This window comes from Lygodium microphyllum, chromosome 8 (genome assembly GCF_053477565.2).
Source record: "Lygodium microphyllum isolate KBCC chromosome 8, Lygodium_microphyllum_v1.1.10, whole genome shotgun sequence".
NCBI classification, from domain to species: domain Eukaryota; kingdom Viridiplantae; phylum Streptophyta; class Polypodiopsida; order Schizaeales; family Lygodiaceae; genus Lygodium; species Lygodium microphyllum.
Genome location: NC_141142.1, coordinates 41,031,054 through 41,053,990, shown reverse-complemented (window position 1 = coordinate 41,053,990; position 22,937 = coordinate 41,031,054). Strand labels below are relative to the sequence as shown.

The following is a 22,937-nucleotide window of genomic DNA, read 5'->3' as shown; positions in this document are numbered from 1 at the left end:
TTCCCTACCAACGAAAAGTCTTCAATTGGAGGCTTGACATAGGGATTTTCTCAACCAATAATATGCTCCTTATAGGGATTCTCTCAACCAATAATATGCTAAATGTAGTAAGATTCCCACAGTAAATGCGCATTTTGAACATCCGATGGGACTAATACTCCTCTCCATTTGTTGCACAGTGTCTAAAAAGTCTACAACTTCATTTGCAAGCATAAGCCACAATGACAACACAACCATTTTGGATAAGATGCCATCAAATGCACCATGGGTAGCTGCTCCATGGTTTGAGGTCATTAATGACAACACAACCATTTTGGATAAGATGCCATCAAATGCACCTTGGGTAGCTGCTCCATGGTTCCAGGTCATTCATTCCACCTTCACAATCATAAGCTTCAATGACAACATAACCATTATGCAGGCTGTCCTAACCAAAGGAAATGCCCAACCCAGTGAAAATCAAGTTAAAGGTGAGCTTGTCCAAAGAATCACAAAATCAAGTTAAAGGTGAGCTTGTCCAAAGAATCACATCACCCTGTCAATTAAAACTACATTTCTCATACTCGTAGAGTTTCGCCTACACACTATTCTCAACCAGAACCTTGTTAAGATCACATTTTGACAAAGAAAAGTCCTCTAACCACTAAAGAGGAGGAGGATAACCATGATTTGCAACAACATTATTCTAAACCCATCCTTTAAAAATGCAAACCAAAGCCATCCATTATCATATCGCCATCTAAAGCAACTTGGACTACATTTTAAAATCTAGTCGAACGAACAAGATTCCATAAACGACCCCAAGATGTGAATGTATGCATTGAAAAAGAATCCGAGAGGACTCAAGCTGGTTAAGCCTCTACCTAGAGCATTAGAGCTGCATTTGAGGAAACTGTGACAGGTCATATTTGTGGGAAGAATTTGCATTCGATATAACAATTTGGGAAGCCCCAGAATAGCAGAATAAACCTTAATTTACTGGATATTCAATACACTTCTACCAACATGCCATTTCAATCCTAGCATTTCCCTTTTCAGTCAGCTGCCATTCCAAATAAGGTCATCCCCCGTTTGCACTGTCTGAAGTCACTCTAACAGAGTGCTTACTAAGTAGCGGTTCTTTCTTCATAAATGTAACCCAAACATGCGTACTTGATTCCTTGAAAGCTTGTGACTGAACCTAAGTTTTTTTTTCGTGACCTCATTTTCAAACTTTGACTCATACCACAGCTCCATCCCGAGTTAATGCCCTCTCCACTGTGGACGTGATTACCAAGCCTATTTGTAATCCCATTTCTGACTCCAAACTCTTGCCGGCTGCTCTGAACCTTGCAGACAGAGGGCACAATGGTGAAGCTAACCATGTCCATCATGAAAGTTTTACTGTCACATATGTATACGACCAAGGAGGTACAGAAGGTACAGTGAAACTGGTGTTTCACTGGTGATATGAAACATGGATCGACATGATGATGGATGAGCATCATGGAGGGATGTGCTGGGAAATAAAATACCAGTGATGTGCTGGCAAACAAAACACAACCCGTGTACAAATGACAACTGGATTATTTATGTGAGGGATGGGATCATGTGCGCAGATGGGAACGGTGTGTTTTTCGTACCTCTGGCAGAAACTCTTATTTCTGTTCCAAGAGTCTCTTCAGCTCCTCAACCTCCATCTCCAGCTGTTTGTGCTGTGAAGCCGCACGCTGCTGCATCATCTGAATGTTCCCGGTGTCCCGTGTGATGCTCTTGAGACAATCCAACTCCAATTCGGCCATTTTGGACTGCTGGCGGAGCTGCGAGTGCAGAGACCTTATCTGGCCCTGGAGTTTCAATATCTCCTCGCGTTTCCTCTGCAGCATCCGGAGCTTCTGGTCATAGAAAACGGAGAGCTTCTCCAATGACCCCTGGACAGCCTCTTCTCGCTCTCGTTGCATTTTGAGGCTGTGGTCCGACTCACGGCGGAGGCGGGCCTCCTTGGCAGCGGCGTCTTCGTTTGCATTCATGTAGTAGCCTGCTGTGCCTGAGCCCACGGCGGCGGCCACAAGGGCGACATCGAAGCAGCGCTGAGCCACGGGCCACAGGCGTCGGAGACGACCCATGGATGCGTGTGACAAACAAGAAGGCTCGATTCACGGGCTTGTGTCAGGGCATGGAACACCCGGACATCTCACAGACTCATTCAGGCTCTTGCAGATCAGGCCATGGAAACCCTAACAGCTCTCACAGACTTAATCAGGCTCCTCACAAGTGTGGTGATCGATCGGAATAAACAACAGCAGTTTTGGACATATGGAAAGGCGCCTGTCAGGCCATGGAAAACCCTAACACCTTACATACTCTCAAATTTCAATGGTCTTTTAGGCCCTCAATAATAAGTTTGGGATCCATCGATATCCATATGTTAATAATGGCCTACCCAATACCAAATAAACTCTTGACAATACCAAATAAACTCAGGGAAATGGCGTTGCATTTTCTTTTAGAAAAAGTAATGCAACTTGACCTGTGGTACCAAGTCTGAGAGACTAAACTTATCCCCTCTTGCATGTTCTTAGCTAGTTTTTACACTCCTATTTTCTCCCTAAAATATTGCATGAGCTAATCAATATTTTGTTTATAAACTAAAGGCTACAATTATGAGAACCATGTGTATCTATGTTGTTTTATTATTTAGAATGTGACTTTCGTGTTTGTCAAACCACCACAAGTTTTCCAAACCTTAAAAACTCCCTAAACCTATTTCACATTTCAAAATTCAAACTCATTTTTTCCCTTTTTATCTCTTTCTTGCCTCTAACAACGAGCCAACTCTCTCTCTCTCTCTCTCTCTCTCTCTCTCTCTCTCTCTCTCTCTCTCTCTCTCTCTCTCTCTCTCTCTCTCTCTATGTGTGTTTTGTGGACTTTCGCAAGGCCTTTGGCACAGTGCCACGTGCTAGACTCATGAGAAGAATGCAAAACATTGATGTGCCCGTAGAGATACAGTGGAGTATCTATGCCTTGTATGAGACAATGACAGGCAGAGTACGAACACCTGAGGGCATCTCATATACAGTCAATAGCACCATTGGGGTGAAACAAGGTTGTCCACTTTCACCGACACTATTTGGGTTGTATATAGATGAAATTTCAGAATATGTGGATAGGACTGGTGGGGCCGGAGCCAGCCTAGCTGGAGTGCTAATACCATTACTACTTTATGCCGATGATATTGTACTTATATCTGACTCACCTAAGGGACTAAATAGACACTTGGATGCATTATTAGCTTTTTGCAGAGATAGAGATCTTAAGGTGAACCTTGGGAAAACTAAAGTTATGGTATTTAACACTTCAATTGCTTGGGTGACAAGAGTTGAGCACCAGTTTACTTTTGATGGAGAGCCAATGGAGATGGTTAGGCAGTATGTCTATTTGGGGGTCACATTGAAGGGACCACAGTTCTCTTGGAGAGAGACATCAGAGGCTCGTTTGGCAAAAGCATATGCAGCCTTAGGTGCATTGGAGAGGCAATAAGCTCACATACAATTTCATGAGCCGCGCACCAAACTGTGGCTTTTTGACACCCTGGTTACACCCACACTCCTATATGGGGCAGCTATTTGGGGTCCGAGTCTCTTTCACACAAGGAGACAGCCTTTGGGAGACCATGATGGACCAGAGAAGGAATACTATGACAGATGGGAGCATATGGAAAGACCATTGGTCATTATGATCTCATGCATGATACGAGCAAAGAGCTCGACCCCACATGAGATTATCAGAGCTGAGTTGGGAGCATCACCCATGGTGGCTGAGGCCTTGGTCCAGGTAGCGACTTTCATACATAGACTATGGGAGCTCCCCCAAGATAGATACCCACGGCTAGCCCTGGCCTCTTCTAGACAACTAGCAGCAGATGGTGACAGACATTGTTGGTATGCTCAGATGAGTACATGGATGAGTCTACATGGGCTGCAGATTGACAGACTACCCCCCTTTGACTATAGCCTGGATTGCCCTACATGTGACCTAAGCCGATCAGAGCTAAACCGTGTGATCAGAGTAGACATACTGAAGTTACATACGGAGAAGACATGGATCCGACCCCCCTCCCCCCATGGCACGAGGATGGCACACTACCAGACCCACTTCCTTCAGGTATTTGAGGATGGTTTCATCACCCGACCCAATTACATGGATACACAGTTGCCTCATGGACTACGCACAGTTATTGGTCAGATCCGCACCTCATCCCACCACCTGAGGATTGAGACAGGCAGATGGGAGGGTATACAGACAGAAGAACGCATATGCCCACTATGTGACAGAGAGCCAGAGACAGAGGAACGCTACATCTGCCGATGCACTGTATATTATGACATACGAGGTAGATACCACTGTCTGTTTCGAGAGGGTTTTGGACCCCTGAGACGGATCACGCAGTTTGAGGATCAGAGATGCTTGGGATTTTTCCTCTTGGAGCTCCACAGGCACAAAGCAACAATTCTACGGAGTAGGAAGCCCCCACAGCTCGGCTCACATAGACAGAGAGCAATCAGTGACTTTTTATGGCAGATACCACTACTACTGCCACACAGCCTACATGAGTACATCATCATTGGACCTCATCTTCTGTAGGTGTCCCTTTGGATAGAGCAGTGGCACTTAGCCGATCTAGGCCCCCACGTCCACCCGGACGAAGGCCTAGACATCCACACCACAGACAAATTAAAGCCATCATTGAGCGCCACAAGAGACAGATGCCGAGACGCCTCAGCCATGCAGAGATACACCTCCCTAGAGAACAGACATATCATTGATGGAGAGTTTTCCTTTCTCTACTCTCACTTTCAAATCACTGACATGTTTCCCTTTTATAGAACACCATTTCATTCTTTTTCAGTCTTATAGGCATGTTTTTCATCTTTTTCTCGTTCTAGATGAGAAACACACCATCATTGTATGTACTGCCTTGGTCTCAAAGGCCACATTGGCCTTTTAGAGACGTTAATATTCTCTCTCTCTCTCTCTCTCTCTCTCTCTCTCTCTCTCTCTCTCTCTCTCTCTCTCTCTCTCTCTCTCTCTCTCTCTCTCTCTCTCTCTCTCTCTCTCTCTCTCTCTCCATGGACCCTCATGTGCATGTGCACATAGACTTAGGTGCACATATATGCATGCATACATATGTCCACACATTGACATGTACAATTACATGAACATATTTACATGTTTGTACACATGTATATATACACTTAGATAGGAATACACACACACACACATAGATGCATATATACAAAGATGCATACATATCCACACTAACAGACATACATAGTGGATGGATGAACACATTAGGGATGTCCTCTCTTTGCCCCAAAAAGTGATGGCTAAAGGACATTAGGAGTGGCAACATGTAGGTGGTATGAAGTACAAATAATGAACCAATAGGATGCACACACACACCCACAATGGAGTGTCATTTATGTAGACTCAGGCACACACATGTGCACATGCACACATACACATGCACATGCACACGCATGCACACAGACACTCTGTGTGTGTGTGTGTGTGTGTGTGTGTGTGTGTGTGTGTGTGTGTGTGTGTGTGTGTGTGTGTGTGTGTGTGTGTGTGTGTGTGTGTGTGTGTGTGTGTGTGTGTGTGTGTGTGTGTGTGTGTGTGTGTGTGTGTGTGTGTGTGTGTGTGTGTGTGTGTGTGTGTGTGTGTGTGTGTGTGTGTGTGTGTGTGTGTGTGCGCGTGTGCGTGCGTGCGTGCGCGCGCGCGCGCGTGCGTGTGTGTGTGTGTGTGTGTGTGTGGACCCTCATGTGTATGCGCAAACACATTCACATGCACATCAGTGCACACATATATTTGTGTACATTTGGGCACACATTAACACATACAACTACACATGTAAATTAACATGTTAACATGCACGTATATATGCTCACATAGAAACACATATATTAACACACAATTTTATGCATGTCTCTCTCAACTATTTCAAATATTATTTTTCAATTACCTTATGAGAATAATCTGCTTAGAAAAATTGGCAAACAAGTCATACACATAGTTATTGCAAAAATCTTCATCCAAAATATCAGACATATGATACCCATTAAAAATATACCTCTACATTCCTTCATAATTTAATTCATTTAGTTTCCTTTATCCAACTAAATTATATTAACAACCCCATATTGTAATTCCTCTTGAATAGTCTTTAGCCTACACTATAGCTTGAAAAAACTAAGCACCACTATCACTCACCAATATGGCCACTTAAAAGGGAATGACTACAAAAGTATAGGTGCAATATATTACTTGATCTCTAGTATTAACGACTTAGTAGTAATAGCTATAATAGACCTTTAATATAATTTGGAAAGATCTAGTAACCAATATTACATAAGTAAAGTCATTCATACCTTTGCTAATGCATACAGTAGTTATGACAATTGCAGCTTGATACTCCAACCTTTTGGACTAATGAACAATCACAGCTTGATACTCCAACCTTTTGGACTTATGAACACTTGAAATTAGGAATCTTGTCACTTAGGTATACTATCTCAGCTTTAGAGTTATTATATATTCTAAGTGACCATCAACACCACTACTCAGATTACTTTAGCACATCTAATATCGTCATAACCATTACATTTAGCTTGGCATTTGGATTTCCTCTTGATTTGTAGCTAAAAAGCTTAATTGCTTGAGTTGTATTACTTCTTATGGTCGAAATAATTACCATAGCATTAGTTCACATAGCCACTAGATACACACATGCTTACACACACATACTTTGCTCATACTTCCACAAAACACAAACATACTTACACACACACACACATGATAAATTCAAAGATGAGTCAATATACTCTTTTAAGTATTTTAAAGATGTCTCTATCTTTGATTACTCTAAGATGAAATGTTTTTACCCCATATGGTTTTAACACCACATTCTCCTAAGACATTATGCTAGCAATGATGCTACAGTATGAATTCACACGTGGCTAAGCTAGTCAAGTGAGCATTGAAGTGGCTTCTACAAGTTGAATTCACTAATAGATCTTACTAATTGACATTGTGTCCAAGTACAATAAGAAACTCCACCTATGTTGAATATTGAATGAAACAACCATTCCAATTCCCTTTCCCTCATCATATTTCACAACAACTTGGATGAAGTTGCATCTCATGAAATGCTCTTCTTCCATTGAACCAAGTTTGTATGGCTTTGAAAGATTAGGCCAAGGGGAGTCTTTGTGTGCATTCTCATGAGATTTGGTCTCATGGATGCCCTATCATCATGGGGCCCTATAATTATGTAATTTCCATAGAACCAAGTTTGTATGGCTTTAAAAGATTAGGCCAAGGGGGGTCTTTGTGAGCATACTCATGAGATTTGGTCTCATGGATGTCTTGTCCTCATGGAGCCTAGTAACTTGGTAATTTCCATTTCAAATGTACCTTGCTTTAGGCCTCTTACCTATCGAACAAGAATTGGTTTCACACTAGACCTATAGGTAGCCACTCCTTAGGATTCACTATCAATAAAAAATGTACTATATTTAGAAAATTGATAGTTATAATAAAAAATAATGCAAATTCACATAATAGTAATGAAATGTGTGCTGGTGGCTTAACCAACTTCAAAACTAGGCCTTCTACTTGTTTTTACAAGAAGGGACCTACTCTATAGCCTAGTTTATCCTATGTGGTGTTTTGATAAATCTAGTATGGCCAATATGGTTTACATGAGATCTCAAATGAGAAAGAAGTGATGGAATTTGCTATAGTTGTATGTGGAACTTAGCAACACAATGGTTAAATTTATTGAAAGGTGAGAAGGATCGAAGCTTGCACTTGAGAGCTATGGCGGGAGAGCAAGAGCAAGAAAGAGAGAGACAAGAAATGGGAACTCCAACAGTCACAATGTGTGGCTGGGCCTTCCTTTATTCAAACTTTCACTAAAAGAATAAAGAATAAAGTGACGTTGACGGATGCCTACCACTTACAGTGTGTAGTGGCGGTGATTGTTAGTGTAGTAATACACGGGCGGCTAGGCAGAGACGCTTTTACCCCCAACAACCTCCTTCTTAAAAGCGAATCTGCCCTAGTGAGGAGTGAAAAGGAGAATAAAAAAAAGACAGTACGACATGTACACATGTACAATAGGATGAGGAAAGATATCATCTCATCCCATGCCCATCAACCTCCTGAGGAAGGCAAAGCGCTCTGTAGAGAGGCTTTTCATGAGTAGATCTGTAGGATTCTAGTCAGTCGAGATCTTGACAACATCAAATGACTTGTCCTCAACAACCCCACGTATGAAGTGATACTTGACCTCAATGTGTTTTGTCTTCGCATGGAAGAATGGATTCTTGGCCCGATTCTTGGCTAATTGAATAGCACTCATAGAATCCGAATGCAGTGTAGGGGTAGCATCAATACCAAGGTCAGCAACCAAACGACCCAACCAAATGGCCTCCTTGCAAGCCTTAGTGGCTGCAACATACTCGACCTCTATAGTAGAAAGGGCCGTGCATTTCTGCACCCTGGACATCCAAGAAACAGCACCTCCAGCATAGGTGAATACATAGCCAGAAGTGGACTTCCTACTATCTGCATGTCCTGTATAAACAAAGTTAGTGTACCCCATGACTCCTGTATCCTGGCTGCCATAGCATATGCACATATCTGCAGTGCTCTTCAGGTACCTCATGATACCTTTCATGGCATCCGAATGCTTCTTGCCAGGTGTAGCTGTATAGCGTGCCACAACACCAACTGCAAAGGCAATATCTGGATGAGTGGTGATCATGGCATACATAAGACTGCCCACTGCGGATGCATAGGGAATCTTGGCCATCTCGACCCTCTGCTCATCTGTCTGCGGACAATTAGCCTGTGATACCTTCACATAAGAAGGCAATGGACAGCCAATAGGCTTTACGTCTTGCATGCAGAAGCGCTCAAGGACTTGATGAATGTACTCCCTCTGTGACAAGTAGAGGAGTCCTTGATTCCTGTCGCGTCTAATACGCATACCAAGTGTGTGAAAGGCATGTCCCAGATCTTTCATCTCAAAGCTCTTCTTGAGCTGAGCCTTAAGAGCATATAGCTCATCATGAGCTTTCCCTGCTATCAGCACATCATCCACATAGAGTACCAAAATCAATAAAGAACCATCACCAGCTTTCTTCGTGTAAAGACGCAGATCCATAGCACTCCTGTTGTAGCCCTGTGACGACTACATAAAGGCATCAAACTTATGATACCACTCCCTAGGTGCCTGCTTCAAACCATAAAGGCATCAAACTTATGATACCACTCCCTAGGTGCCTACTTCAAACCATAAAGGCTTTTCTTCAATTTGCACACTAAGTGCTCCTTGCCAGGTTTTGCAAAGCCCTTAGGCTCCTCCATATAAATCTCATCATGTAAGTCCCCATGTAAGAAAGCCGTCTTGACATCCATCTGGTATAAATCCAAGTCAAGCAGAGCAACCAAAGCCAAGACTAAGTGCGGGGTGGTCATCTTAACTAGAGGAGAAAAGACCTTATCAAAGTCCACACCATGCTCCTGCTTAAAACCCTTTGCTACCAATCTAGCCTTATATGCCGACTTGGGTTATCCAAGGGTACTTTTCAGCTTGTACATCCACTTGCATGGCAAAGCCTTATTGCCCTTAGTAGGCAAGGAAACCAAATCCCAAGTCTCATTCTTATGTAAGGAGTCTATCTCAGACTGCATAGCCCTCTCCCAAGAGTGACTGTCACCCCTGCGCATAGCCTCATCATAAGTGAAAGGCTCTCCTGCATCTGTAACCAAGACATAATGCATCGAGGGTTGAAATCTATCAAGTGGATGTCTATCTCTAGTAGATCGTCTCATGGCATGCTCTACTATCTACCCAGCTGCCTGTCCAATACCCTGACCATGAGCATCTGCTGCAGCTGTAGGCTGTCCAACTGGCTGTGTAGGAGCTCTCGGCTCCTCCTGAAATATGACCCTATGGATCTCAACAACTCTCTCAGGCTGCCTATGCATCTTGTCTTCATGAAAGACTACATCATGACTGCAGATGACTTTCTACGCCTGCGGATCCCAAAGACAGTAACCCATCTCGCCTGCATCCCCATAACCAAGGAAAATGCATTTGACACTCTTAGGATCCAGCTTACTTCTCTTGTCCTTGGGCACATGGCAAAATGCCTCACATCAAAAGACACGGATATGCGCATAAGAGGGAGGTTTTCCAGTCCATACCTCCTCTACAACCCAGAAATCCAAACCACTAGAAGGTGATCTGTTTATGACATGCACATTTGTACTAACTGCCTCAGCCCAAAAGCTCTGTGGTAGGCCTGCATGGCTAAGCATACTGCGTACAGCTCCTAGATGGTTCTATTCATCCACTCAGCCAAACCATTATTGGGGGGGGGGGGGGGGGGGTAGGGGGCGGTTAGCTGACGCTTAATACCCCTCTCATCACATAATTGCTCAAAAGCATGTGAGACATACTTACCCCCATTATCTGTCCTTAGGCATTTTAGCCGATATCCAGACTCGTTCTCAACCAATGCAAGCCATCTCTGAAACATAGCCAAGACATCAGATTTCAGCTTAATAGGATAAGCCCAAATTTTTTGTGAAAAATCATCTATGAAAGTAACAAAATACTTTGCACCACCCATAGACTGACAAGTCATGGGCCCACAGACATCCGAATGTACCAATGCCAAGGGCTCACTCATGCGTGGCCTACTAGACTTCTTATGTGTAGACCTAGTTTGCCTGCCATAAAGACAATGCTCACATGAATCAAAACAAAGAGATACATGTGGGATAGAACCCACAGACAAAACATGATCAAGGGAAGAAGTGCATACAATCAAGGGATAGAGGCTGCCAGCCTTGGCACCTCTCGCAATCACAAGTCTTCCATGAGTGATCTTCCATGCAGAGTCTCCAAAAGATACATGATAACCTGTGCCATCAAGTTGTCCAGCTGACATGAGACTGCGTGTCAAAGCAGGTATATGACGTACATCTTGCATAACAAAACTACTGCCAGAAGGAAACTGCAGCCTAACATCACCAATGCCCACAATATCAAGAGAGTTGTCATCACCCAAGCGCACAAAACCCGAAACAGTACGGTATGAATGAAACCACTCTCGACAAGGTGTCACATGAAAGGATGCACCTAAGTCCAAGAGCCAACATTGTGCATACATAGAGTGTATCTCTGTCATCTGTGAAGCACTAGAAGAAGCTGCAAGGATATAATCATCATCAACATCCTCAGACTGCATAACATTGATCTCTTCAATTTTAACACTAGACTTTGCAAGCACTATGCTGCGATCAGAAGACTTATCATGCACTTTGTCTTTCCCCTTATCTTTGCGCCTTTCATTGCGCAGTTCATGGCATTGTGGCCTAATATGGCCCTTTTTCCCACAATGGTGACAAGTAACATCTGCATTCCTGCCACGGGATTTGCTACATGACTTCCCACGAGACTTGGACAGAGATTTTTGAGAATCCCGTCCATGGCCACTGCCACTGCCACTGCCATGCTTTCCATATCCATCATTCTTGCCTCTAATTGTCATAGCATGCGACACACGAGAGGCATCCAAATTCTCACGGTTAACCTCTTCCTGCAAAAGAGCACTCTCAACATCAGATAATTTCAAGGTAGCAGTAGAGGCACATAATGCAGTGCGGAATACATCCCATGACTCATTAAGACTACCAAGCAAGAAAAGAGGAGTGACATCCTCTACAAAAGTGATGTCCTGTGAAGTCAAGTTCTTGAGTATAGCATGGAACTGGCTCAAGTGAGCAGACATAGTCACATTCTCCTTCATGCGCAGATCCATAAGCTGCTTCAGCCAATACATCTGACTTGTTGGACTTTTCTTGTCATAGAGATTCTTGATTTTATCCCACAACTGCCATGCACTCTGTTCTTCCTCAAATACATTGTAATGAACCTATTCTATGAGAGATAATATAATAGTAGATTTGCATAACTCATCAAGCTCAAGCCATTCCTCATCTGGCATAGTTGCAAGCGGATGCCCGCTCAACCTCAAAGGTTTGATATGTGATTTCTACACCAACACCTGCCAAATCTGGCTCTTTCAATAAGAGTAATTCATACCATTAAGCTTAGTGATGTTAAAAATAGCATGATCAGTGGATGAACTCGCCATAATGCAGGCTGGAAGACTGCATATAGTTTAAAACTGCTTGTTGTTTACTGTAGAAAATGACAAAAAAATCACCAAAATCGAGAGAAAATGGAAAGAAAAGTGTAACCAAAGCTGCTGCCCACCAAGTACTAGTGAAAGTACATCATTTCAGAATATTTCAGTATGAAAAATCCATGTCATTCCAGAGTTATATGCTTGCTGTAATAAATGACAGCAAGGTACTATGAGAGTCAATTTTGCTTATCAAATCACTGCACCAAGTCAATAAATGACAGCCAAGATACGACCAGCCATAAACGGGCATAAATCAGCACCAAACAATCATCAAGACCCTGAGCAAACACCCAAACATATCACCAAAGCATCTGTTAGTGAGTAGGCATACCCCCTGGACAGTAGGGCAAAGTATACATAACACTGGCAAGACTTGACACCAGTAGGTGTATGCTCAATAGAGTGCAAAACCCAAGCTCTCAGGTCAAAAGCAATTCCAAGATATCAGTGCATGAACCATGCAAAATGTAAGTGTAAGAGATCCCAAAGTCTCAAGTATCTGCAAAATTCTCAAATAGCATAAACCTCTTGCTCAATGTCAGTCAAGCATACAAGATGCTCCCACTGGCTCAAAAGGTGGATAAACGAGCTCAACAGCTCAAGCAAACCAAGTCAAAGTACCAAAGATAGGTAACCATGGAAAAAGCCAAGTCGTAACGGAAAAATGCAAGTCAATATCCAACTGCTCAAGGGAATACTCAAATGAATGTCAAGACGAGCTCAAACAATTGCCATCCATAGCCAAACATAAAGCCTTCACCAAGACATCATTACCCGTACTGGATAGCCTAGCCATAAACCATGTCATAGATGAAATGCTAGCTACAAAGAAGTGACAGTCAAACCCAAATCAAGCTCTGCTCTCAGCTCAAAAGCATTCCATAGCATAAACAAGACATGTGGCATAGTCCAAATACATCATGACATCATATCGAGTAGCCGGGAGCACCCCGTGACCAATAGGCATAACCCAACTGTAGCATAAATAACTTCAGCCCTAAAGTTTACACCAGCATATAACCTCTGTAAACTGAGAAAATCAGTGCTCAATCCAATCTCAAATCCATAGGCAAACCATAGGCATACATTCCCGTATGTATAGGCACCAACCGGGCATAATCGGGCATCAAATGCCAAAACCTGTAAGCATAAAATTGAAGTAATAGGTGGTTGCTCTATTTTGGACAGATCTAGGATTGTTCAAAATAGTCAATGGCTGAGCTAAATCAGCTCCAAATGTGTCTCACATAAGAGGCATAACATCCACAAGTGATCCGGTATCAATAGACATCAGTAGAAGCATCACATAAGCCATAGGCATACAAATACATGTTGTCTCAGATCTGAAATCTATTTCAAAATATTCTGTCATCAGAATTTGGCAAATTCGACATTGTCATCACATCCGGAGTGTGCCAAAACCCCAACTTAGACTCTTACCTTGCCTGAATCGGATTCCGAATGCCCGAGATATGACAAAAAGAGTGATTTTTGGGCCAGATTTTGAAACATGCGCAAAAAAAAAAAACGTGAGCTGGCTGGGGGGGTCTGCTGTCCCACGTGTCAACAATGGAGCCCAAAGGGAGCATAAATAGGGGCCAAAGAAGGCCTATACCAAGCCTAAGCAAGCCTTGATAGGCTAGAAGCAAGATCCAGGTGAAGGAAGCTCCAAGAGGTGTGAGCTATGGCTACCCATAACCTGTGAAAACCTTGTTTACCTAGACCTATGGACTGAGATAAATCTCTGAAATAATGAAGCAATATATCAATGTCAATGCCATGATGGTGCTTCAATAGGCCGGGAAGAAGCTCGGGAAGCCGGGGAGTGGCGGGAGCTCAAGAGAATGAGCTATGGCTGCCGGGAAGGAGACCCAATGTGAGTGGGGAGTCGATGGGATGCTGAGAATCCCCCACGAGCCAAGCTCAAGAGTCGGAAGCCGTGCTCTGATACCAGTTGAAAGGTGAGAAGGATCGAAGCTTGCACTCGAGAGCTATGGTAGGAGAGCAAGAGCAAGAAAGAGACATACAAGAAATGGGAACTCCAACAGTCACAATGTGTGACCGGGCCTTCCTTTATTCAAAATGTCACTAAAAGAATAAAGAATAAAGTGATGGTGACAGGCGCTTGCCACCTACAGTGTGTAGTGGCGGCGGTGACTGTCAGTGTAGTAATACATGGGTGGCTAGGCAGAGGTGCCTTTACCCCAAACATTTATTTATTGCCTTACTCCTAGGCACAAAAGTTTTCCTCAATTTGATCATAGATTTTTAGGAAACTAGTGAATAAATGCATTAATTTGGCATGAATGAGATCACATGGTGTAGACTCAAATGCTAATAGGCTTCATGAGGTATCTCAAGAAAGTTTATGCATAAACTTTTAGAATGTGATATAACTATCAAATTGTCACTCATCCAAGCTATGCACATAGAATTTAGGCACTCATCCACCATGTTAATTTGATGCATAAACTTTTAGAATGCAACTCTTATAACTATCAAGTTGTCACTCCTCCAAGTCGTGCACATAGAATCTAGGCATTCATCCACTAGGCTATTGCTCTACTTAGTTAATTGAAAACTTAGTTAGCCACACTAGGGTTAGTTAATCATACAGAGTTAGCTAGTCAATTAATTGTGCTAGTAAGTTAGGGATTAGTTGTACCTAAACATTTATAAACATTAGGCTACATGTTAGACTACACAAATTAATCCATCTCTCTCTCTTTTTGAGAGTCGTTAACAACTCTTTGGCTCGTGCACTATATTCAATTCCTTCCTTCTCTCACCATGACCACGAAAATCGCCATGCAACTAGCTATTTTGATTCTTGCAAAGAATAACATGCCATAAATAATATTTTTTGTTTCCATTCTAGACCTGCAACCCGGCCCTACTTCATCCTCTTCCACTCCCTTTCATCATAAAATAATAGATTGCCCCCCATTTACAATAGAAGCATACAATAGTTTTTTATGGTTGGATTGCTCCCCTTTCAATATTCCCACTACCTCTTTCATAGAGGCACAAATATGAATACCCTTTTATATAGGCCATGGAAAACCCTAACACCTTACATACTCTCAAATTTCTATGGTCTTTAAGGCCCTCAATAATAAGTTTTACTCTCAAATTTCAATTGTCTTTAAGGCCCTCAATAATAATAATGGCCGATTGGAGTAGCTTTTAGGTTAGCCCATAAGGCATCCAATACGTGTGTAGTGTATGAAGCCAAAGTTAGATTTTGCTAATGAATTGGTGAATTTTGGGCTCTCCTTGTATGGGGCGATGTAATTCTTGAGGGTACCAAAATTTCAACTCTTGACAGTACCAAATAAACATTGGGAAATAGCATTGAATTTTCTTTTAGAAAAAGTAATGCAACTTGACCCATGCTACAACTTGACCCATGCTACCAAGTCTAAGACACTAACTTATCCCCTCTCGCATGTTATTAGCTAGTTTTTACACTCATATTTTCTTTCTAAATTATTACATGAGCTAATCAATATTTTTTTTATAAACTAAAGGCTACAATTATGAGAACCTCACGTATATAAACTATCCTATTATTTAGAATGTGACTTTGGTATCCGTCAAACCACCACAAGCGTCCCAAACCTTAAAAACTCACCAAACCTGTTTCACATTTCAAATATCAAATTTTAAACTCATCCCCATCTCTCTCTCTCTCTCTCTCTCTCTGTGGTTAAGCATCATGGGATGGAAAAGATGTAGCAAGGAGCAGACAGGGTGGCGAGGTGAACACAGTGGAGCAATATTGTGAACAAGGCAACAAACATGCAAAAGTGATGGTAGACTAGAAGGAGTGAAAAATATGTATCTAGACATGACCTATAGCTCTCTTAGTTAGGCAACCAACATGGGAGGATGGAGACATTAAGAAGGTGTAAAGTAGCATAGTATGTGGTAAAATTGCATTTCTCTCACTCTCTCTTGCATTCTATCTCAACCAAAAATCCTCTCTCTCCATCTTTCTGTATTTCTTCCATCACGCTGAGGTCATTGACACATCAAAGGGAGCAGAGGCAGCTAGAGGGTTGCATCAATCCTAGCACGAATTAGCACATTAGGTCAGACTCTCTTCTCTCTCTCTCTCTCTCTCTCTCTACCTCTCTCTCTCTCTACCTCTCTCCCCCTGGTTCATCTTGCCATGGCCAATTTGTGTCATGTGTGTGTGTGTGTGTGTGTGTAGTTGCCCCGCTCTTGCCACATACTCATGTGCCTGCCATATCAATAGAGGTCGGGGAGGCTAGGGAGGGGAGGGGAGAGGAGGGAGGGGTGTGGCATACATGGCATTAGCCCATGCCACCACCATTGCCCTTGGCGGTCCGTAGCCTACGATTGCATGGAGAGAGAGAGAGAGAGAGAGAGAGAGAGAGAGAGAGAGAGAGAGAGAGAGAGAGAGAGTGTGTGTGTGTGTGTGTGTGTGTGTGTGTGTGTGTGTGTGTGTGTGTGAGCACTCTACCAAACGTGCCCGCCCCCATGGAGAGAGAGAGAGAGAGAGAGAGAGAGAGAGAGAGAGAGAGAGAGAGAGAGAGAGAACTCTAGGGGCCCCACCATTTCATTCACATGCACCGCCGCCATAGCCCCTCCCTCCACAATGGCTAGCTCTGCTAGGTGCACCACCATCGATGCCAATCTCACTCCCACCAGTGCCAATCTCACTACCAGCTTAGTGGGTGGCCTCCTCCATAGCGTGGAGAGAGAGAGAGTGTGTGTGTGTGAGGTGAGAGAGAGAGAGAGGGGTGGTGAGAGGTTAGTTAGAGAGAGAGCATGTGTGAGAGGGAGAGAGAGAGAGAGAGAGAGAGAGAGAGAGAGAGAGAGAGAGAGAGAGAGAGAGAGAGAGAGAGAGAGAGAGAGAGAGAGAGAGAGGGTCAGAGGTTAGTTAGAGAGAGAGAGAGGTGCAAGGTTAGAGAGAGGTGGTGAGAGGTTAGTTAGAGAGAGAGACTGAGGGTGAGAATATTTTGGTGGGGAGAGAGATAGAGGTGGTGAGAGAGAGAGAGAGGGGGGGTGGTGAGAGGTTAGTTAGAGAGAGAGAAGGGTGGTGAAAGATTAGTTAGAGAGAGAGAAGGGTGGTGAAAGATTAGTTAGAGAGATGGGGATGATGAGAGGTTAGAGAGAAAGAGGGGGTGAGAATGTTTTGATGGAAAGAGAGAGAGAGAGAGAGAGAGAGAGAGAGAGAGAGAGAGAGAGAGAGAGAGAGAGAGAGAGAGAGAGAGAGAGAGAGAGAGAGAGGTGGTGAGAGGTCAGTTTGAGAGAGAGAGAGAGGGGTGGTGAGAGGTTAGAGAGAGAGAGAGAGAGAGGGTGAGAGTATTTTGGGGGGGAGAAAGGTTAGTTGGTTTGTTAGTTAGGTAGGTGAGAGAGAGAGAGACGTGGTGAGAGAGTACTGATTTTTAAATTAGTTGATTTAAGTTTTAGCTTAGGTTAGTTATTAGTTTATTTGTTATTTATTAATTTATTGGTTTACTTATTTTTACTTGTTGCTTGGTTAGTAGTTTATTATTTGTTATCAATTTATTAAATTTGTTAGTATGTTTATTGATTGTTTATTAGTTTATGTGTGCAACTTAATATTAGTACATTTATGTTACTATAGTAAGTTTATGTATGTATGCTTATTGTTATTAATTTTGTTAGCAAGTTTGAGAGAGAGAGAGAGAGAGAGAGAGAGAGAGAGAGAGAGAGAGAGAGAGAGAGAGAGAGAGAGAGAGAGAGAGAGAGAGAGAGTTGTTGGTTTGACTTTTTAGTTTGTTTAGTGCAGTCTAATTTAAAATGTTACTCTTTCTTGGTGTTTTTGGTTGCATGTTTGTAAGCAAATGAATTTTGTTTGTGAGGGTTGGTCTTTCACACAGTTTTTGATTATTGTTGTTTAAGTTGGTAATCTCTCTCTCTCTTTCGATATGGGTTGTCATTTGATTTTGTTGTATTTGTTGGTTTATCCATAATACTTTATTATTTTGGTTATAGGTTCGAGATGCATTGAAGCACCAAAGAGCTCTCGAACCTAGAAAATGTTTGATGAAAATCAGAATTTTCTAATCATCACCAACAATTGGTGATGATTGAAAAAGTGATGGCAAGGTACGTCATCACACACACACACACATCATCATCATCATCATCATCATCTTTTTGTCTTTCTCCCATCATGTATAGGTTAGATGTAGCCAAGGCAACAAAGGCAGCAAGAGAATCGCACGAATCTAGCAAAAGGGTGGCATGAACAAGTGCACAAGGTTAGAGTCTCTCTCTCTCTCTCTCTCTCTCTCTCTCTCTCTCTCTCTCTCTCTCTCTCTCTCTCTCTCTATCTATTTATGTGTGTGTGTGTGTGTGTGTGTACAATTGCTGTACTCCTACTGAGTGCACGCATGCCCCTACTCCTGCCACATGCTCATGCGGTCACCACCAATGTGAAATGGGGCCACCACCAATAATTAAAGGAGGGAAGGGAGGAGAGGGGAAGGAGGGGTGTGGCAACCCAGGGTGTTAGCTCGTGCACACCCCCTCCTAGGGCATTAGCCCGCACCACCGCCGCATCCCCTCGAGATCTGTAGCCTGTGAGACTGAGTGGGGGGAGAGAGAGAGAGAGAGAGAGAGAGAGAGAGAGAGAGAGAGAGAGAGAGAGAGAGAGAGAGAGAGAGAGAGAGAGAGAGAGAGAGAGGGAGAGGGAGAGGGAGAGGGAGAGGGAGAGGGAGAGGGAGAGGGAGAGGGAGAGGGAGAGGGAGAGGGAGAGAGAGAGAGAGAGAGAGAGAGAGAGAGAGAGAGAGAGAGAGAGATGTGTGTGTGTGTGTGTGTGTGTGTGCTTTACCAGACATGCTTGCTAGAGCGGAGAGAAAGAAAGTGCTCTCTAGGGGCCCCACCATTTGGCACACTTGCATTGCCGCCACCATCCCTCTCCCTCTGTAGTTGTCATCTCTCCTAAGTGCATCGCATTAGTGCCAATCTCACTGCCACTAGGGCCAGTCTCACCACTAGTTTAGAGGGCGATCTCCTCCACAGTGGAGAGAGAGAGAGAGAGAGAGAGAGAGAGAGAGAGAGAGAGAGAGAGGTGGTGAGAGGTTAGTTCAAGAGAGAGGGTGAGAGGTTAGTTAGAGAGAGAGAGAGGTGGTGAGAGAGAGAGGGGGTGAGAGGTTAGTTAGAGAGAGAGAGGGGGGTGGTGAGAGGTTAGTTAGAGAGAGAGATCGAGAGAGAGAGAATGAGAGAGGGTGGTGAGAGAGTATTTTGGTGGAGAGAGAGGGAGAGGTAGTGAGAGGTTAGTTAGAGAGAGAGGGGGCAAGTTAGTTAGTTAGTGTTGATAGTAGGTTAGTTATTAGTTTTGTTAGTTTCATTTATCTTGGTTAGTTTTGTGTGTGTGTGTGTGTGTGAGAAAGAGAGAGAGTAGAGAGAAAGAGAGGTAGAGAGAGAGATATGTGGTGAGAGAGTAATGGTTTTTAGTTTAGTTGATTTAAGTTTTACCTTAGTTTAATTATTACTTTATTTGTTATTTATTAATTTAAATGTTAATCTTTTGTGTATTGGTTTATTTATTTTTATTTGTTATTTGGTTACTAATTTATTATTTGTTATCAATTTATTAATTTGTTAGTAGGTTTATCAATTATTTATTAGTTTATGTGTGCAAGTTAATATTAGAGAAGTTATGTTATTAGTAAGTTGATGTATATATGCTTATTGTTATTAATTTTGTTAGTAAGTTTGAGAGAGAGAGAGAGAGAGAGAGAGAGAGGTGTGTCGGTTTGCTTTTATATCATGATTTGTTGGTGTTTTGCTTGCATGTTTGTAAGGAGACAAATTTTGTTTGCGAGGGTTGGTTTTTCAAGCAAATTTTGATAACTATGGTCTAGGTTGGAAATCTCTCTCTCTCTCTCTCTCTCTGTGTACGGATTGTAATTTTGTTTTGTTGTATTTGTTGGTTTATGCATACTACTTTATTAATTTCACTACATGTTTAGGATGCATCGAAGCACCAAAGAGCTCCCGAAAACTTGGGAAAAGTTTGATGGCTTTGAGTTTTCCAATCATCACCAATGATTGGTAATGATTCAAAAAGTGATGGCAAGATACATCCTCATCTGTGTGTGTGTGTGTGTGTGTGTGTGTGTGTGTGGTAGAGAGAGAGATATGGTGAGAGAGTAATGGTTTTTAGTTTAGTTGATTTAAGTTTTACCTTAGTTTAGTTATTAATTTATTTGTTATTTATTAATTTAAATGTTAATCTATTGTGTATTGGTTTATTTATTTATATTTGTTATTTGGTTATTAATTTATTATTTGTTATCAATTTATTAATTTATTAGTAGGTTTATTAATTATTTATTAGTTTATGTGTGCAAGTTAATATTAGAGAAGTTATGTTATCAATAAGTTGATGTATGTATACTTATTGTGGAAGGGATGCAAGAGACGCGGGAGAGAAGAGCACACACAATGTAGGTGTTGTCAACAATGTTATGACAACCTTATTGCACTTTCATATATATATGAATAAAGAATATGGGTGGTCACTATACACGGGCCGGCCCAAGGGCCTCTTAACCTAGCAACCTCCCACTAAAAGGCCAATGGGCTAGGGAGGAGTGAAAAAACAAAACAAAACAAAAGAGACAGGGTGAGGAATCACGACATCTCACCCAACACCCAATCGGAAAGCAAGCTATGCAATAAGTGGCGGGAAGCTCCTCACAAGAAGAAGAAGAGTCAAGCATCCTTGAGTCCATGACATCCAGGAGATAAGCGATCCCATAGCTCTAGACAATAGAGCAATCCATGATTGCTTCCCATGAAGCAAGCAACACAACTCATAAGTGCACGACTGTAAAGCATCAGAGTGGCGCATAGCATCAGTGCAGTGCATAAAAGATAGCGGAGAGTATACAGACTCTCCAAGGTCAATCATGGAAAGAGGGCCAATATCCCGGACACAAGTCAAACAAGATCTCAAGACAGTATGCGGCCTCGGCAAAGCGGAAGATTGACATACAGCTGTAGAATCAGCCACCATAAAGCGCACTGAACGCCCATCAAGAGACCTGAGAGGTGTCTGCGTCTCATAAAAGAAAGCATGACGGTTGCGTAGAACTCGTTGGGCATCTAAATCCCAAAACTTGCAAGGCATAAAGTCACCATCTCCATATCCAAGGAGTACGCAACTGCATGACATAGGCTCATGTGGCATACTGACAGATGCCTGGCAGCCAAACATCCTCAAGTGATCATAGGAGGGTCTCATGCCACTCCATGCCTCATGTGGAGTAATAACATCCAAAGAGAAACACGACGTCCGATTAACCAAGTAGACTGCCGTCATAAGAGCCTCAGCCCAAAAGCCATAAGACAACCTAGCTATGGTAAGCATAGAAGCAACCTTTGCCTATAAAGTCAGGCACATGCCATGAGCAATCCCATAATATCGTGGGCATAAGAAATCAATGCCATATTGCTGACAAGAGATCCATAAGCTGGGAGAGATAGCATGACTCTCATAATCCATCTGCAAGCATCTAGGCCTACTACCAGCAGAATCCATAAACCTATCAAGTATAGTAACAACATCCTCAATCTATACCAAAGGGTAAGCCCAAACACAGTGGGTAGCATGATCCATGAAGGTCACAAAATATGACTGGAAAGGCATATGTCCATAAATTGCAACATGGACTAGATCTAGAGGAGCATGCCTCACACGATCGCCATAAGCCAAAGAGGCTCTGCATGGACCATGAGTACAATGAGGGCAAGTAGTATGGGGAAGAGCAGGCAATAAGCCCATATCACATAAAGGATCCATCTCAGTATGTTTTACATGGCCTAGGCAACAATGCCATAACAATGCATGTGGTATCTTCATAACTGCAACCATAGAATCTCCCACATGAGAGACATGCACTACATAATCACTGCCATATCTAGCACCTCTGGCCAATACCAAACAACCATGATGGATTTTCCATGAAGTATCCCCAAGAGAGACATAATATCTTGCACCATGCAACTGGCTGGCAGAGATCAGGCTCTTACTGAGCGTAGGTATATGTAAGACATCACGGAGCATAAGTGAAGGCCCATCTGGCAAAGCCAAGTGTATATCCCCTGTACCAATAACATGACAATCTTGCTCAAGGCCCAAAGAAATACATTCGTCAACCTCCCTGTAAGAAGAGAACCAAGCTCTATACGAAGTAACATGACAAGATGCCATACTGTCTAAAAGGCAATCAAAGGTATGGGCTATATCACTGAGTAAGTAATTTATAGGGTAACATGATGCTAGGAGTCTAGGCTCAGCTACATCATCATGGGTAACTACATGCACCATACCACTATCAACAGTGGTCTCACCTACTGTATCACTCACTCTTCTCTCCTATCTAGTGCGGCGCAATCTTTTCTACTCTCTAATCCACTTGAAGCATTTACGCTTCACATGCCCTGTCTTTCCACAATGAAAGCAAACAAAACTCGTAAAATCTGTAGAAGAGGACAATTGCTCTCTAATAACATGAGTAGGGCTGTCCAATACATCCAAGGAGCTCAAAGAATTAGGGAAACTCTCATAAGAGAGAGCAGGCTCATCAAGAGGACTATCTGCATGACTAGAAGAGCTGGAAGTCGTCATAGCATACTGCAAAGGGGACTCATCCAAAC

At 42.7% G+C, this 22,937-nt stretch overlaps 1 protein-coding gene across 3 annotated transcripts; it reads right to left on the bottom strand.

Annotated features, from left to right (window-relative positions):
- Positions 1 to 363: 363 nt before the first annotated feature.
- On the bottom strand, positions 364 to 2,369 carry LOC148032198 (uncharacterized). Of its 3 annotated transcripts, none has more exons than XM_087682840.1 (2): positions 1,623 to 2,369; positions 364 to 378 (listed from the first exon to the last, which is right to left on the bottom strand). In XM_087682840.1, the coding sequence occupies exon 1, from the start codon at positions 2,103 to 2,105 to the stop codon at positions 1,638 to 1,640; it is 468 nt and encodes a 155-aa protein (XP_087538966.1). In that variant the 5' UTR covers positions 2,106 to 2,369; the 3' UTR covers positions 364 to 378; positions 1,623 to 1,637. The 3 variants fall into 3 exon arrangements, with proteins under 3 accessions (XP_087538966.1, XP_087538964.1, XP_087538965.1); XM_087682838.1 differs by lacking the exon at positions 364 to 378 and adding an exon at positions 717 to 1,328; XM_087682839.1 differs by lacking the exon at positions 364 to 378 and adding an exon at positions 717 to 1,322.
- Between the last annotated feature and the right edge of the window lie 20,568 nt (positions 2,370 to 22,937).

Bases quoted from the DNA above. Each gene is read 5' to 3' on its own strand.
- LOC148032198 (XM_087682840.1), bottom strand. From the start codon at position 2,105: ATGGGTCGTCTCCGACGCCTGTGGCCCGTGGCTCAGCGCTGCTTCGAT.